This window comes from Protomyctophum bolini (assembly GCF_963924005.1).
Source record: "Protomyctophum bolini genome assembly, chromosome: 16".
Lineage (NCBI taxonomy): Eukaryota > Metazoa > Chordata > Actinopteri > Myctophiformes > Myctophidae > Protomyctophum > Protomyctophum bolini.
In genome coordinates this window covers 4,304,223-4,323,701 of record NC_137877.1, presented here as the reverse complement: position 1 = coordinate 4,323,701, position 19,479 = coordinate 4,304,223, and the positions used below count along the sequence as shown (strand labels likewise).

Below are 19,479 nucleotides of genomic sequence, written 5' to 3'. Positions count from 1 at the left end.
TCAGCAATTCACCAAGCCAATACTGTACCTCTTGAGTTTGTGGCTAACGCTCAATGTATGCTCACAAAAAGGAACCCCTTTTGGTGTTAGCATTATGTTATGCTTTAGCTATTGAAAAATAGCAGATCTACAAGCCCATAGCGCGCCACCGAGTGGCGCGCTATGAGCTTGTAGGTCTGCTATTTTTTGAAAAATCGAAGAACGACTGACTTAGAAACATTAGCTTTTTCAGAAAACTGTCAGGATGTAGAAGACATTTTTTATAATCTGATCTCAGGTCAAAATGGGTTAACTCTCTTCATTCAAGCTCCACAACGTTGTGTGCTTGTAGATCGGAGTTCCGGTGAGCGACACCGTCACGCAACAGAGTATACAGGAATACATTAGTATAGAGGGTATGCGCGTGACATCATCATCAAACCCGGAAATTATGCAGGAACGCCTACTGAGTGTCAAAAAACTACTTTCTGGCCTCGACAGCCCAGACATCCACACAGAAAAGTCCTATATCTGATTGCATTAAACAACATTAAATAATGTTAAACTCACTTTGCATGTTGATTTGCCACTCGATGTGCCACTCACTTTAAGCGTGCGCATAATACCCTCTATTCAACTTAAACTGTCAAAAGTCGCTGGACGGAAAATAAGTTTGAGAAATCTGTGACCACAGTGCAGTGCACATCGATAACTGTGTGCGCCGCGGCCGGCCTGCTGACAACCTGGACCAATAGACACTCCATCTCACCTTTATGTCTCTGCGTTCCGTCCATGTTGGCGAACAGAATGTGGGTGTCGTCGGCCCAGTAGAGTCTTTTGTTGGTGTAGTCGATAGTAAGAGCAGTGGGGCTATAGATCTCCGTGTCGATGATAACCGCCTGCCCTCGCCCGTCCATGCCGATGCGGCCGATGTGTGGCGACTCACAGCAGTCCACCCAGAATGCATACCTAAGGCCGACAGGAGGAGAAGCATCACACGGAGGATCACACAATGGTGGACAGAACAAGAAGGGACAGAGGAAGGAAATCAATGGGCCAGCCGACCGTATCCCTGACGCGTCAAATTGGAAATCCCACCACCTGGCGAGCCGCGGTCAAAAGTGCCTCTGACTCAGTTCTCTGAACCTCCCCGAACCCAATGGCCGGTGTATGTGTGGCTCACACGTAAACAAGATGACTAAGGATATTAGGAGCAAGGTAAGACTAAACTAAAGAGTCAAGTCAAGAGACAAATAAAAAAGGAAATAGAGTAATTGAAGTTGAAAGACGCACAATGTCATAAAGGCAAAAGCCATAAAAAATCTTCAATCTCCATAAAAACATCTTCTAGACCAGTGGTTCCCAAACTTTTCAGATACTTTTTATTTTAATATCTAATTTTGATCTGTGTTCCAAAAATATTATGGATATGAAGAATCAACTGATGCAGATGTTACTGCCTTAGTCAAACTGTATCAAACAGACTGTATCAAACAGACTGTTTGTTTATTTTTGGATAAGAATATATATATAAGAGTAAAATATAAGAATTGCACAATTCTTATATGAGATGATACTGAAATGAGTGTCGGCGATTGGCTCAGGGGTAAAGTGGCTAGATGGCAACTGCAAGGTTGCCAGTTCGAACCCTGTGGGCTCCCCCAGAGTTAGTGTCGAAGTGTCCTTGAGCAAGACTCTGAACCCCTAATTGCTCCTGATGTGCTGGTTAGTGCCTTGCAATGGTTTCCGCTGCTATCTATATAAAGTGCCTTGGATAAAGGCGCTATATAAATGCACCATTAAGTCCCAATTTTATTCTCCATAGAGAAATGACTTCCACAACCCAGGGGATGAGCGAGTGACACTATAGGACTTCGGAACTCTATTGCAAATGCACATAGGAGGAACGAATACATGTATGAGTCTATCAACAATGAGTGGAAGGATGGACATCTGCATGCATGGTCTATCAACAAGTCTCTAGCGGTAGGACGCAGTGATCAATACATTAAGTCCATCAATGCTCCGCCGCATCAAGCCAATCGAACACATCACAGATTCCCTGCGTCTGTGACACCGTCTACTGCACAGCCGTTCTCCTCTCCCTGACACTGAAACTGCAGCACAGCGGCCTTGGAAACAGTGTGACAGCACATTCTGATTTGGTTTTTAGTCTCAGGACTCGATTTTTGTTCCAAGCTTTGCTAAATCCACGATTGGGGGATTTATAGCATTGGGGAAGGGGTGTTCCCCCCCGCAAAAGTTGCTATTTTGGACACAAGACTAAATCCCTAAAACACCTCCGCTACCCGTTACATTATGCATAGGTGTGGTTTGGGCGTCACTATAATGAAACCAATCACCGTGCCACATGGCAATTTATTATTATTATTTTAATAATTATTATAAATGTGGATACAATTTGAATTTCATTTTTTTCTTTTTTTTACAATTTCCTCTGCAAAGTCCTAGTAGTACAACATAGTAGCAAGGTTGAAATCTCTTTTTTGCAAGTAGAAATATATCTGGGTTTTTCAGGGTTAAGAGAAGGCTGCGCAATCCATTACGCCCAATGCAATGTTGCCTTATTACACTATGGCCTAATGGAAGAGCCACGCCTGTCACTGCCTTGAAGACGGTGAAGTGGTTTTGTGTGTCCAGTAGGCTAGCTCCTCTATCTATCGTCCACTCCGCAGCCAACAGTCTCACTCACAATAAAGCAGGGACTTTGTGCATCTACGATGAAACTGAATGGAATAGAGGGTATATGCGTGTGACATCATCATCAAATCCGGAAGTTATGCAGGAAAGCCCACTGAGTGGCAAAAAACTACTTTCTGGCCTCGACAGCTCATACATCCACACAGAAAAGTCCTCTCTGATTGCATTAAACAACATTAAACAATGTCAAACTCACTTTGCCTGTTGCTTTGCCACTCGATGTGCCATTCACTTTAAGCATGCGCATAATACCCTCTATTGTGCACAATGCACGGCACAAATCAAATAACTTCTTTGAATAGACATTTATATAAACACAAAGGACTTGACACTCACTTCTGCTGATTATGGGACAATTACAATCACAGAGATGCATGGAGAATAAGGAGAGAGATGTTGTGCGCTGAAGCAGCCATTTAGTCATCTGAAATTACTTTTAGTCAAATATAAGTCTATGGTTTATTTAGTCCACTAAAATGTATCTTGGCTGCTTGCCGAAAATAGCTGATCTATTTTCGCATAGCGTGACAACTGCACACAATCAAGCATAAAATTACTTGTCTTTTAATTCTACCAGATCTCTTTTCCACTAGTCCCTCCCTAACATTTGAGTCTAGAATGTATTTGTTGACGAACATTGTCAGCATATTTAGTCATAGCTTTAGGTCATCATAGCTTAGTTTTTATTTCGTTTCAAAATAACTGATCAGTGGCCAAATTATATTACTTTGGGGGTGAAAAGGTTTGAGAACAACTTGGTTTAGCTCATTTTGGGCGGGAACCCCTTTTGGTGTTTTAAACATTATGTTATAATTTAGCTATCGAAAAATAGCAGATCTACAAGCTCGTAGCGCGCCACCGAGTGGCGCGCTACGAGCTTGTAGGTCTGCTATTTTTGAAAAAAAATCGTGAAAATGTGGCGCAAATCCTGACAGAAAACTGTCAGGATTTAGAAGACATTTTCGAAAATGTCGACGTCAGGCCTAAATGGTTCAGGGACTGTATAGAAGGCGTGTGTGCAGTGCACCCATACCCGGTCTGGGGGTCCAGGGCCAGGTCCGTGGGGGTCCGCAGGCCGGTGCTGATCAGAACCGTGGGGTACAGGCCGTTGGCCTTCGACACCTCCAGGGTCTTCCTCTCCGCGTCGGTCCAGTACAGGTTCTTCCCGATCCAGTCCACCGCCAAGGCGCTGGGCACCGCCGTCCTGTGGACCACCTGGTCAACACCAGAGGAAAGGCAGAACATATGGGTCAGTACCGCCGTCCTGTGGACCACCTGGTCAGCACCAGAGGAAGGCAGAACATATGGGTCAGTACCGCCGTCCTGTGGACCACCTGGTCAGCACCAGAGGAAGGCAGAACATATGGGTCAGCATCGGTGTGAGAGAGCATGAGAGAGAGAGAGAGCAGTAGTCTATAGCAGGGGGTCTCAACGTTTTTGGGCTGGGGACCCCCGAAAATGCTTTGGCAACGTCTCAGGTTTTGCTTTTGCTCTTAAAGCTTAGCTCAATTAAATCCTCATGAACTAATGGAAATAAGCATGTTAACACGTTTGCTCACTGTGAGCCATTAACTGAAAGCAAAAGGATAGCTTAAGATGCTTGTAGCTCCTGTTAGCTAAGCCTGCAGAATTTTGCATTTTAATGAATGCCAAAAACAAACTTTTTAAGCAACATATAGATGACATCTTTCACAATGAACTGTTACAACATGAATTTATATTGTACTTTATACACAAATGATTGCCTTACTTCCTCAAGAACACATTCTGTTGGTCAGGTTTGTCTGTGCAGCTGCATTTTAGAAACTGCACAGTCACAAAACTGGGGTCCTGTTGCATTAGGGAGTGCCCCAACAGATGCCTGAACTAAAGTTGGAAACTGGGTCATAAAGAATGACTAGAGTTTGCCCAAAATAGTCCTGTACATAAGGCAAATAAATTAAGCTATGGGGAATTTTCTACAGAGACAATACACCATAAATAAATACTGAAACCAGATATAATCATTAGGGAAGGTGTAGGCATGTACTATAATGTAAACTCTTAATTTCCATTTTCCAGCCATTCAGTTGCAAAAAGAAAAAAGTTTATTTATTTATTTTTATTTGGGGACAAAAATAATTTGGCGACCCCCCGAGGGGTCGCGACCCACAGGTTGAGAACCCCTGGTCTATAGGTCCAGTCTACTTGTGTTTATCTTTGGCAGCCTAGGGCATGTAGGCCTACACACCGTAGGTTGGTTGTTCCAACAACTTGGGATGCCAAAACAAAGCAGCTAAAACGGCTTGCAAAATTATGTTCGGTAGCCGCAAAATATGGCGATTACTGAGGCTGTACTGTCCTCAATATAAGTGGCTAGATATCTTGACAGTCAGATAAACTCCTCCTTGACATTGAGACTCTGAAGACAGTTGTTTCCATATCCACACGTTTACTAACACACAACAGTGTGAAACTGAAACATACAAATAAAGCATAATCAATATATAAAAAATAATCATGTACAATCATCAATGAACATCTAAGCATTAGTTACATACACACGATGCTATCAAAAGGCGTATATGCAGGTAGATGTTGCTGGATTATCATAGACAAAACACACAGCTTCTCTGTGCTCAGCCATGTACTAAACTGAATTTACTTCCTGGTTACAGGTGATCACATGACATTCTGCTGGTCACATGACTACTGATACACTCTGCTCTTAAAGTGACCACACACAATTACAGAACATACAGCATTACTTTAAACAAAACACATTTGTAAAATATTAAATTGCAACTTGAAACGTTGTAACTAAACAGAGGCTGTTACACAATTTTATAAAAAAATGTGTGTGAAATGTATTCACACAAAGGATGGCCGATATTGCGTATCTGCTTACTATTATTCAAAGAGATGATTGGACGCGCCACCGCCTGTAGGCCTGTATGTGTGCCTATGTTGATGTGCTATGAATCTATAATTAGGGCCAAGCTAGAGGCCCGTGTCTGTCAGCCCAGTTGCTAGCCACGGCCATTAAAACAAAAGTATTCAGGCGATTCAGGTGGTCTGGTGATTGTTGTCGAAGGCTGGGTTTTCTCCGGTTGAAAATCTAACCAGCGCAATGGGGGATCCCAGGATCAGGAAAATGATGAAACCCAAAGCCTGGTTAGCACGCAGCACACAGAAACCACGGAGAAGACTGCATACTGAACACCCAGTGATTGTAAACAGTATAAGTTTACAGACAGTAAACATTAACTTTATCAAAGACCTTTTTACGACGTGCAGAAAACCGTTCCTTCAAACACCTACTGTTGCAGCTGTTAGGAAGAATATATATAGTGTTGTTGGCTAAGTGCTGTTGAGCAAGAGAAGAATGAACCTGGCAACAACAATCACTTGATTAATGTGCTCAGACTGTAAGTTAAGGGTCTGGTATACAAACTGGAGAGAGTAAGAAAAAAAGGCAACTTAATGATGTGAGAATGATCTACGAACTTCCGTCAACGTCGCCAAGTTGGCCAATTTATTTTGTGTATAGCTAAAACCAGTTGTTATACGGAACAAACAATAGCGGTGCCAGCTGGCAGTTGAAACTGCATGTCACTTTGAAAATAGTATTTCAAAACGTCCCAGCAGCCAGCACCCGTGCAATCTGCCATTAAGGAGAAATGATGTGCTTCGAGTCCTTCTCTATCTCTTTTTATTTTCATGGAAATATACGCCTGCAGGCTACAGCCTAGCCAAATAGGATGGGCCATCAGTAATCTAGACACAATGAAGGTTCAAACACTCTCCGAAATGTCACAGTTTGAGGAAAACGTTTCTTGTTTATCTTTTCTTTTAATTTAGCAATTTAGTTTCACATGGTTTCCCCTTTTCACCCCAATTTAGTCATTATGCCAATTATTTACTCCCCACACACATTTCTGTGGTGTATCCTTTACTGACTCCCCTGCAAGGAGTCACAGTCCCTACCGGCAGGTGCTAACCCCCAGCTGTTAGGAGTAAATGGTAAATAAATGGTAAATGGTGCATTTATATAGCGCCTTTATCCAAGGCGCTTTACATAGATTGTGCATCAATTCACCCATTCACATTCACACACACATTCATACACTGATGACAGGGGAAACCATGCAAGGCACCAACCAGCACATCGGGAGCAATTAGGGGTTCAGTGTCTTGCTCAAGGACACTTCGACACCAACTCTGGGGGAGCCCACAGGGTTCGAACTGGCAACCTTGCGGTTACCATCCAGCCACTCTACCCCTAAGCCACCGCCACAATGCAACGACCAGAATTCCCTCCCCGAACACATGAGGCCAATTGTGCTGGCATAGATAGAGGCCAGACAAAGCTAGATGCGCCACGGCGGATTCAAACCCACAACCTCTGTGGGGGTGGGCAGGTGGTGGGCCGGGAAATGTACCCCTTCCCACCCAATACCTTCACGTCCCCTTGAAGAGGGGAGGGGTTCGTTAGTAAGCCCAGCCTCATGCGATCATGTCATCGCATATTTCTGCATTCATCCCAGTATTGCTTCGTGTTCAAATTGAAGGTTAGCCCGCGAGAAATGTCAACATTTGGATATGGTTCATCAGAACAAAGATGGCAAGGGGGGGAGGGGTTTAGTCCACACCCACAACACCAGAGGGAGTGCAACAAACCATGTACAACCCAGATTCGGCGAAGAAGGGACTAAATTATTTTCTCTCCTATGCCACCAAAATGTGGAACGCCCTACCAACAGTCATTAAGACATGTGGATCCCTTGACTCCTTCAAAACTGCTCTCAAAGGGCAACCTACGGACGGCTGCAATTCGAAACTTTGACTATATTGAAGTGTCTATTTGTATACGTCTCTAAATGTTTTAATGAATTGAACATGGTGGACCCTCTTGTAAACAAGTGTAATGCTTAATTGGGTCGTCCACTCTCACAGTTAACAGTCTTTGTATTGAGTTTGTGCTTGAAATGCACTGTAATTCTGCAAACTGTTAATAAATATTTCAATCTATCAATCAGTGTAGTGGCTTTTGAGATGGAGGATCAAGAGCCTTCATGTTGTATTTATGCCCTTGATACGCTTTTGTTCTGTGGTGTTGGATTTGTCTTTGTCTTTGTTTTGCGTTGCTTTGGAGGACCCCCTCGAAAAGGAGACGTCGCGTCTCAAGGGGACTTTAATCATTCAAATAGCTACAATTAACCCATTCTGAACGGGAACCCATTTTGGTGTTCAGCATCATGTTATGCTTTAGCTATTGAAAAATAGCAGATCTACAAGCTCTATTTTTGAAAAATCGAAGAGCGACTGACATTTTTTAAAAATCTGATCTCGTGTCAGAATGGGTTAATCAGACCAGTGTGTGTCCTAGTGGAAACCTCGTATGAATCTGATCTCAGGTCAGAATGGGTTAAAATGAGCCCTGCTTCATCTGCGTTCACCATGCTACACAAAGACAATCAACTGTGATGTGGTAACGCTTGATGACGATTGATCCAAGCTGCTGATTCAACCTGCTTTGCATTTATTGGATTCCGAGCACCTCGATGACATTTAACCCATTCTGACCTGAGATCAGATTCATACGAGGTTTCCACTGGACACACACTGGATCTGATTAACCCATTCTGACCTGAGATCAGATTCTAAAAAAATGTCAGTCGTTCTTCGATTTTTCAAAAATAGCAGACCTACAAGCTCGTAGCGCGCCACTCGGTGGCGCGCTATGAGCTTGTAGATCTGCTATTTTTCAGTAAAAGTAAAGCATAACATGATGCTAACACCAAAAGGGGTTCCCGTTCAGAATGGGTTAATGATTACTAGCAACCTGAACAGGATTCATTGTCTATATTACTATAAAAACAGATCATATGAAATTAAATGATACATGACGTGATATTAATTAGATATACCGTGTGCCGATAAACTTATTCATTTTCGGGTCCATTTAACAATTTAAACCGAGTATAATGTGGAACGTCTCGAGAGGGCAACGTTTAATCCGTGAACTCTTTAGTAGTTTTCCTTTGAATGTAATTTTAAATACTTTAAAATTCTTTCTCTGTCAGCGCAGATTCTGTGGAGCAAATCCCTCATCCTCACACTGTGTGTCCTCCTCATAACAAACTACAACATACTTCTACCCCACTAGCACTACAGTACATCTCAGAGGGAAAATATTGTAGTCCACTGCAATCATATGAAAACTTTAGTTACTAGTTACTTTGATTATTATTACAAAACATACTGTACACTAACCACTTCAGCCCTATATACGTATTTCGGCCATTTTTGTCTACAAGCTCAAAATGCATCATGTAGATCTTCCATTTTCAAAAGATTATTTTTTATACGATACGTATACATTTTGAACTTGTGAAATGGGACATTCTTCACAATGACATTTACTTTAATGTACTTTAAAGTATATTTTGACGCCAATACTTTTGTACTTTTACTCAAGGACATTTTAACCCATTCTGACCTGAGATCAGATTCTAAAAATGTTCTTCTACATCCTGACAGTTTTCTGAAAAAGCTATGTTTCTATGTCAGTCGTTCTTCGATTTTTTCTAAAATAGCAGACCTACAAGCTCGTAGAGCGCCACTCGGTGGCGAGCTATGAGCTTGTAGATCTGCTATTTTTTAAAACACGTGAGTATACTTCATTCAGTATACTGCAGAGCAGTGGCTCTTACAGAGTGTAAAGTAACCCAAAGTGACAGCTGTCCAGGTCCCGTATCTCAGACAGTTTGCACTCTCGCTGCGCTGCTGCTGCTGCCATGCCAGGCATGGACCCAAAGCAGCATAGCGTGGCTGGCGTAATTGAGCTGAAATGAGCCATTTGCCCCCCGCCGCATACCAACGCTGATGTCATGTGGCATGGCAGGGGCCAGCAGGTGTTCCAGCCCCCGTCACGCCCCAGTGTCTCTGCACGGGCTCCGATCACATGACCCGGCACACGGACCGTAACGTAACGCGGCTATTACCGCAGGGAGCATGCAGTGTGTTATGAGGCCAGTTATACTTTTATGGTACAAAAAAGAGAAGAAGCAGCTGGTAATGTTGACACTATTAACCCATTTTGACCTGAGGACGATTCTACAAATAAATCCTGACAGATTTCTGGAAAAAACCTCATGTTTCTATGTCAGTGGTTCTCAATATTTCATGTCAAGGATGCCCAAAAATATATGTAATTGGCCGCCGACACCCCATCTGAAAATATGTTGTTCCAGGGACCCTCCCCAAGAAGCAAAGATTCAAGTTAAAAACGTCCGCTCTGAAAGGATATATATTCAAAGATTTGCGCCACATTTTCACGATTAAAAAAAAATAGCAGACCTACAAGCTCGTAGCGCGCCACTCGGTGGCGTGCTATGAGCTTGTAGAGCTGCTATTTTTCAACTGCTAAAGCATATAAACCTAATGCTTGAAACACCAACTTGTTTGCACTCTGGAAACTGTTGTTTCCCGCCCGGAATGGATTAATTTGCATTCACTGCAACGCTAACTGGCTTTTGGCCACAGGCTGTTAAAGTCCATTATGATGTCCATAAATGGGAAGAAAGGTCTCCATCAATGAGATCAACACCGGCTGTGAAAACGAGCCTCTCTCTCTCTCTCTCTCTCTCTCTCCTTCTCTCTCTCTCTCTCTCTCTGTATGTCTCTCTCTCTCGCTCTCTCTCTCTCTCTCCAGGATCACATGAATGACTCATTCTCAAATAGCTATATAAATAAATAAATAAATAAAATAAACGTACTGGCATGTTAACCTATTTTTACCTGAGATCAGATTCTAAAAAAAAATGTCTGTTTGAATATGACAGTTTTCTGAAAAAGCTATGTTTCTATAATGTCAGTCGATTTTTTCTAAAATAGCAGACCTACAAGCTCGTAGCGTGCCACTCGGTGGCACGCTACGAGCTTGTAGATCTGCTATTTTTCAATAGCTATAAAGCACCGAAAGGGGTTCTCCCGTCCAAAATGGGTTAAGCCACGAGTCAATTGTTATTGATTGACTCTTTTATAATAATGTATACAAACTATTATCAGCAGCGGTGGCATCATCACGTCAGACAGTGTGATATCCTGCTCTGGTATTACAGTACTGTACAGACAGTACAGACAGTACCGATCCTGCTCTGGTATTACAGTACTGTACAGACAGTACAGACAGTACCGATCCTGCTCTGGTATTACAGTACTGTACAGACAGTACAGACAGTACCGATCCTGCTCTGGTATTACAGTACTGTACAGACAGTACAGACAGTACCGATCCTGCTCTGGTATTACAGTACTGTACAGACAGTACAGACAGTACCGATCCTGCTCTGGTATTACAGTACTGTACAGACAGTACAGACAGTACCGATCCTGCTCTGGTATTACAGTACTGTACAGACAGTACAGACAGTACCGATCCTGCTCTGGTATTACAGTACTGTACAGACAGTACAGACAGTACCGATCCTGCTCTGGTATTACAGTACTGTACAGACAGTACAGACAGTACCGATCCTGCTCTGGTATTACAGTACTGTACAGACAGTACAGACAGTACCGATCCTGCTCTGGTATTACAGTACTGTACAGACAGTACAGACAGTACCGATCCTGCTCTGGTATTACAGTACTGTACAGACAGTACAGACAGTACCGATCCTGCTCTGGTATTACAGTACTGTACAGACAGTACAGACAGTACCGATCCTGCTCTGGTATTACAGTACTGTACAGACAGTACAGACAGTACCGATCCTGCTCTGGTATTACAGTACTGTACAGACAGTACAGACAGTACCGATCCTGCTCTGGTATTACAGTACTGTACAGACAGTACAGACAGTACCGATCCTGCTCTGGTATTACAGTACTGTACAGACAGTACAGACAGTACCGATCCTGCTCTGGTATTACAGTACTGTACAGACAGTACAGACAGTACCGATCCTGCTCTGGTATTACAGTACTGTACAGACAGTACAGACAGTACCGATCCTGCTCTGGTATTACAGTACTGTACAGACAGTACAGACAGTACCGATCCTGCTCTGGTATTACAGTACTGTACAGACAGTACAGACAGTACCGATCCTGCTCTGGTATTACAGTACTGTACAGACAGTACAGACAGTACCGATCCTGCTCTGGTATTACAGTACTGTACAGACAGTACAGACAGTACCGATCCTGCTCTGGTATTACAGTACTGTACAGACAGTACAGACAGTACCGATCCTGCTCTGGTATTACAGTACTGTACAGACAGTACAGACAGTACCGATCCTGCTCTGGTATTACAGTACTGTACAGACAGTACAGACAGTACCGATCCTGCTCTGGTATTACAGTACTGTACAGACAGTACAGACAGTACCGATCCTGCTCTGGTATTACAGTACTGTACAGACAGTACAGACAGTACCGATCCTGCTCTGGTATTACAGTACTGTACAGACAGTACAGACAGTACCGATCCTGCTCTGGTATTACAGAGATGAAGAGCCCAGCGTTATTGCCCGTCTGACGGAGAGAAACCTGCACGCAATCTCTGTATTTCAATGTGTCATACTGTGTTGTTTTCATCGACTAAAACTAAAACTAAAAATGTTCGTCGACTACCTTTTTTCCACTGACGAAAACTAAATGGAAACTAAATGAAAACTAATGCTATGATGACTAAAACTAAGACTAGATATACTGACAATTTCGTCAATAAATCAAAACTAGACTAAAACGTTAGGAAGGGACTAGTGGACAAGAGATCCAGTATGAGTCATTTTACAATTAGTTAAAGCACTGCCCTTATTATTTTATACTGCGGGCGGTTTTAGCCTGAAGACTGTATAGTAGTGGGTCCATTTTATTTATTGGCTCGACCAATAAGAGGTCTCTTTTGATAGGGTAGTGGGCAGGACGGACGCAACGTGAATCTTCTGCATAACGAGTATACTTTTACGTTTGGTGCTTTGAAAGTATATTTTGATCGACTTTCACGTCAAGTCAATTTTGAATGCAGGACTATTTACTTTACAAAGTATTTTCACACTGCGTTATTGATACTTTTACTTTATTTTTTCTTTCTCCAGTTTTTGAGGTTTATGAGGTGACCCCTTGGTGTGGTTGTTACTGTATGTGGGTGGGGGAAAAATCACGGCACTTAAATTTGAGTACTTCTTTAACCACTGGCTGGCAGTTAGCCTATGATGAATACTCACAGGTTGGAGAGAGAGAGAGAGAGAGAGAGACAGAGACAGAGACAGAAACAGAGACAGAGACAGGGAGAGACAGGGAGAGACAGAGAGATACAGAGAGACAGAGAGACAGAGATAAATGGGGCCAGGGACTCTTGGGGTCCACATGGCACCCGGCACCAGGCAGGCAGCAGCATATGGCCGGGCCACGGTGGGCTAAACCCCGCTGGTACCTTGAGGTCGGGCCACGGTGGCTAAACCCCGCCGGTACCTTGAGGTCATATGGACCGGGCCACGGCGGATAAACCTAAACCCCGCCGGTACCTTGAGGTCATATGGACCGGGCCACGGTGGATAAACCTAAACCCGCCGGTACCTTGAGGTCATATGGACCGGGCCACGGCGGATAAACCTAAACCCCGCCGGTACCTTGAGGTCATATGGACCGGGCCACGGTGGATAAACCTAAACCCGCCGGTACCTTGAGGTCATATGGGCCGGGCCACAGTGGATAAACCTAAACCCGCCGGTACCTTGAGGTCGCTCCCGTTGAGGCGCATCCTGTTGATCCTTCGCCCGCTCGGCCTGGTGGAGTCCACCCAGTAGATGAACTCCTTCCTGTAATCAAAGTCTATGTGGATGATGTTGTTCAGGCCCTGAGGAGAGACACAGAAGAAGAAGAAAACACGTTAGGTCAATTCTATTCTATTCAAAGGGCTTTATTGGCATGAGAAAACATACGTTTACATTGCCAAAGCAGAAAGCACAATACAACAATACAGCAATACAATCAAAACAAAAATGAAAGTCAGAATCTTCAATAGATCAATTTCTATGTACCAAGATCACTGGATGCAGGTATAGTCCAGGAATATACACAATGATTAGTCTTTAGGGTGGTTGTGTTCCGTTTGATATCCTTCTCCTATCACAGCAGCTCACAAATCTTGCTGCTGTGTTTGCACATTGTTGTACTTCGCCCAGCAGATATGGGAGCTAGTTTTATTTGTCATTGGTCATGTTTTCAAAATCTCTGTGTGTGGTTGTTAGGTCAATTCACAATGTAGGCATTTAGCCTACATTGAGGATGTAGAAGAAGTGTTATTTTGATCAACGTACTGTATATGCCTGTTATCTCTCCTAATGGTACCACATCAATACAGCATGGAATTTATGTGGACAAAATCCTATCCAACAATGACAATGACTGGGTTTCCCAAACAACACCATTATATCATTTAGTTTTGGGTCTGCGAGGTTAAGTCTCATGAAACGGTGGTCCGTCTGTGGCTCAAATTCAGAATGAATAATAAATGGGCCTCGATATGAAAAGGGTTGAAAACTACATGCTATCCAAGTTACATTTTAGCCTTTGCATAAGAACGCACGGTCGTCAAGGCTAGGGCTAGGTGTGTGTGTGTGTGTGTGTGTGTGTGTGGTGTGTGGTGTGTGCGTGTGTGCGTGTGTGCGTGTGTGCGTGTGTGCGTGTGTGTGTGTGTGTGTGTGTGTGTGTGTGTGTGTGTGTGTGTGTGTGTGTGTGTGTGTGTGTGTGTGTGTTTGTGTGTGTGTGTGTGTGTGTGTGTGTGTGTGTGTGTGTGCGTGTACGCTTGGGTGCATATCATTTCAGAATCAGAATAATTAGTTTACACTTTACAGTATGCCATACTTAGTCACAATCAATCAATATAATGTTATTTGATATTCATGATGACACGCGGAAATTGCTTTAAAAGCTCAAAAACAAGCTTTGTCGTGACCTAAACTGCTATAAATTAAGCAACGCATTCTGACTCGGAAATATTCTGAATGGAACTGAAGTGTTTCAAGGATTTCTTTCTTTCTTTTTGTTGCTTATTTGGGAGAGTTCCAGTGAGCCGAGCCCTTTGAGACTGATGAAGCTTTCATCCGAGCAGGACGTTTTTTCCTGGGATTCATCCGTGTGTGAAAGAAAGTCTAGAGACTCTCGACAGCAGCTCCCCAACACCTGCCCCATCTACTAAAGCTCTGATTCGTCTCTCTTTGTAGCCAGACTACAATTCTCCACAATCTCCAAAAATAATGCTACGGATATAGAGTCTGGAACTATAGAGACATCTCCTGAGAGCCACGTACGGAAGGCAGCTAGCTGTCATCTGGTGCTTCCCATTTCTTCCCATTTCAAACTGCATTTGAAATTACACCGCGAGAACTAAATGCCTGAAGTGCATGAGAGAACAAAGTGACGTGTGTGAGAGAACAATAAAATCCCCAACCGTGTGTGAGAGAGAACAAAATCCCCAAACAGCCAAGCATGAGTTTATCAACCAACAGTGTAGGGTGAGGGTCCAACTAATCAGTCAGCCATGAGTTTATCAACCAACAGTGTGGGGTGAGGGTCCAACTAATCAGCCATCACTGGAAGCATTTCAAAATTGTGTGAAGTCAACAGTCTGACTGAAGAGAATAAGCTCCACTCTACATCATGTCCTATTATTAACTAATTTATTGCGGCTAGCTGTTAGCATAAATCCCAGTTCCAGGTGCCACCATACGCGTTCACTTTATATGTCGGAGTATGTCTGTACTGTACTGTACTGTACACCCCCCCCCCCCCCCCCACCACCACCACACACACTCGCTACACACACTCAAGTGTCATTGGAACAAGCACACACTGTTTACCTTTCGTCAGAAGCTTTTACATGGAGGTAGCGTCGCGGTACATCTTTTGTACGACTCTTACGAAAGGTGAACTTATACAAGATCACAGGGACAAAGTACCGTACGTTCAAGAAGCGCTACAAGGTTTACTTTTGTACGCCTTACTATTGGTTGACCCATAACGATGGTTCTTCTACATTTTTCATATTGAAGAACAGACGTGTTTGACTGTGGACCGCCATTTTGTCGATGTAAACACCTTTGTCGATGTTTTTTTTCAAATAGCAGACCGACGTGCTCAGACGGCTCTATACAGTAGAGTGCAAATGCAAGTTGGATTTTTAGATATATAACTATAAGCGTGAGTGTACTCCAGAATATATTAAACTTTTTGCGTGTATACTTACATGTCCACGATCTAACACGTGCACCTAGAGGTGTGCATAGCTGAACATGTCAGTGTTTCAACCCTTGTATTATTGAAATCATAGAAAATACATTATGGATAGTCCGGATCCAGCCCACTCTCTGAGTGGACTGAAGCTTCAAGAAAGCTACAGTCTGATAATCAGGCTACATTATGGATTCATTTGGATAAACAGACAAACATTATAAAAGAAAAATCTGCATTAGCACTTTTTTTGTTTTGTTTCACAGTAAGTCTATAAAAGAGACAGACAGCGAAGCAACTTTTCTGCTTGGCCAGGATTTAATTCCCAATGTCTCAAAAACATTTCATTTAGGAAACAGTGGTATAATGTTGTTTACCCTGAACAGCATTCAGACTCTCTAGCCAGTGAAAGATGCAAGGTAAACAGGAAGGGGGGGAAAAAAAAATCCATACTGACGAAATAAGGATAAATATTAAATGGTACAGTTGTTCCCCATTGTCCACAGCAACAGCAGGGAAAACCAAATATTCACACTAAGTGCCTACTATACGCTGACAATTTGAAACAGTGTGCATCAAGTCAGCAATCTAATCCCCCAACAGAGCGCTTGTTCTCAACATGTCCTGTACAATGGGCCTGTGAATCCACCAGTAGCAGTTATTGATTTTGGGAGGCGATTCCCCACAAGATGCAGTGCCTGGAGCAATATATAGACCACATGAAAAGACGTTAAGTGAAGTGTGTGGAGAGAGAGTGGAGACCGACCGCGAGCCCTATCAAAGCAGGAAGAGTGAAGTACTTCCCTTCACGAGACCCCCGCCGTCAGCCTCAGACACACACACACACACACTGCTCCCCAAACAACGCACGCCGGCCTCCCCGAGGTGTCTGGGCGGGTGAGCGCCGTGTGGGGCGCAGAGAAAAACGTGCCAGGACATCTTGACAGGCGATATATACTGTAAGAGTACATCTTCATCTGAGTTAGATCATCAACACCCTCATAAGAGAGACAGGCGCCAAAGTCTCCTGGGGCCGGGGGGGACGTACTGCTACTCCTTAGACCAGTGATTCTATTGGTCTGAGAGGTGTTGTTTTCTATACCTCCACCGGGACATGTTATGGCAGGAACCTTAACCCATTCTGACCTGAGATCAGATTCTAAAAAAAAATCAGTTTTCTGAAAAAAGATATGTTTCTATGTCAGTCGTTCTTTCGATTTTTCAAAAGAATAGCAGACCTACAAGCTCGTAGCGCGCCACTCGGTGCCGCGCTATGAGCTTGTAGATCTGCTATTTTTCAATAGCTATATTATAACATAATGTTAACACCAAAAAGGGGTTCGTCCCGCCCAAAATGGATTAATTAGACCCGACACCGATTCGAAAAACACCTTCTCTAAAGCTACAGAGTATGTGTCATATATCTAAAATGAGGGGAAGTGCAAGGTCGTTTTTTTTTAACAGGATAACGCATGTGAATTTTACAATAAAAGTGTCATTGGTACATTACACACACTCATTGGCTCTTTAGGGACTTTTACATAAATGAATGAGCGACTGACCGTGTGTGGATCTGAACGGGGGCTACGTACTTTAATAACGGTGTGTCATGAGGTCAGTGGGGTGTCCAACCAGGACCACTTAGCACTGCACACACACCGTACGCACTTCTCCCTGCACTCCGGCGTCCATTACAGTCAGCCATGCCAGTGATTCATGTGAACTATGGACGACATGCGGACACTCCTCTGGCATGCACAGACGATATGGATGGAGTGGTGGTAGAGGTTATAGGGTCCCAGGTGGGAGACCTCCCATAGAATGTCCCGCACCGACCGGAGGCTGATTTAACCCATTCTGAACGGGAACCCCTTTTGGTGTTAGCTATTGAAAAATAGCAGATCTACAAGCTCATAGCGCGCCACCGAGTGGCGCGCTACGAGCTTGTAGGTCTGCTATTTTCTTTTAAATAGAAGAACGACTGACATAGAAACATAGCTTTTTCAGAAAAATGTCAGGATGTAGAAGACATTTATAGAATCTGAGGTCAAAATGGGTTAAATCTCACTGGACCATTTGTGATAATCAACAGGACTCATTTGAGCAGTGGGGGGGGGGGGGGGGGGGGTGATGGTGATGAGACCGGGCGATGATTGAAAGAGCCTCTCCCTTCGGGGGGGACCTTGATGGAGTCATATGGGCTATCTACCTGGCAGTCAGGGAGGCAAGTATAAATTACTCTCTCCCCTTTTAGAGGGAGAGAGAGCAGAGCTTGGGTTGAAAAAAAACGTTGACAGCTATGACGGAAACAGAAGCGTGTTCGTTCGTTCGGGGGAGGGAAGCTGGGCGGGGGAGGAGGGAGGGTGATATTTATAATAATGAATTGCATTTTTATAGCGCTTTTCCCAAGTGCTTTTCAGAGCGCTTTACAACGGTTCATTCATTCATACATTGGGAGGTGAAGCGGCGAACAGTCGACGCCAGCGTCCTCACTTCCCACATTCACACACCGACAGTGGCGAGCTCACACCGACCGACTCATTGGAGGCAATGTAGGGTTCAGTGTCTTGCCCAAGGACACTTCCACATGTGGACAGGAGGAGGAGCTGGGATTCGAACCGAATTCGCCTACCCAGGGATCATTGGACGACCTGCTCTACCTCCTGAGCCACAGCTGCCCACTTTTGTCACTGCACAATTTGTCACTGCACGTACATACATGAGCACTTTTCACAGCAGCCATTTTGATATGGTATATAAGCTCAGCTGCGGGTATTATAACAATTACTGTCAATTAATAGTTTCTGTGTGCCAAGTAAGCTAAGTGTACATGCTGGGCACACAGTACTCACACACCCGTTCATTAATTAATGTCAGCTGTGTGTACTCGTCAAAATGTCTGCCCTTATTAGTTATTAGCGTGTGCACCCAGATGTGAACAGCGGGGGGCGCACTGATGGCGGACACTATAGTGTGTCTAAGGTTTCATAACGCAACGCCACATGCTTATAGAGTATAATGTCTTGCAGAAAACAGTGAGTTGAGATAACGGGCTTGAAAGGTTCACTTCTGTGGGTCTCTAACATTACAACTCTGGTGAAAAGCTGGAAAATGCGCGATGGCAGGCTCTCAGTCAAATCTGGTCACATATTGGTTGTTCAGTTTGACCCACCCGTGTTGGAGATATGGCTTATAGAGTAATAATGTCTTGCAGAGAAACAGCGAGTTGATAAAACAGGCTTGAAAGGTTCACTTCTTCTAACATTACACCTACATGTTTAAGCATTTATTTCTTATTTACATGTAAATTTCAGCTCTGACATTGAATTAATTTAATTTATTTTGGATAAAATAAAATAAATCAGTTTTCTCCTCTCCTGAACAGTTAAGTCTTGCCGCCATGTAGTCTAGTAGCCAGAATGTGAACCCGGACACGTTGAGTTTTGTTTGGATAAAACGGCCATAGCCGTCATCAATAATTTAACAACATAAAACCTTGGTGTACTCAACGAACCCAATGTCCGGGTTCACAATGGGGCTCTGTGGGCTGTC

General features: G+C 43.6%; 1 protein-coding gene across 1 annotated transcript in view; it reads right to left on the bottom strand.

Moving 5' to 3' along the window:
- The window catches only part of lrp1bb (low density lipoprotein receptor-related protein 1Bb), a 634,358-nt gene that overhangs the window by 102,886 nt on the left and 511,993 nt on the right, over positions 1-19,479 (bottom strand). Inside the window, exons 60-62 of the mRNA XM_080786185.1 lie at positions 13,430-13,552; positions 3,734-3,915; positions 749-948 (exon numbers count right to left, since the gene is read on the bottom strand). Of these exons, the coding sequence (XP_080642311.1) occupies positions 749-948; positions 3,734-3,915; positions 13,430-13,552 (505 nt within the window). The remainder of the gene's footprint in view (positions 1-748; positions 949-3,733; positions 3,916-13,429; positions 13,553-19,479) is intronic.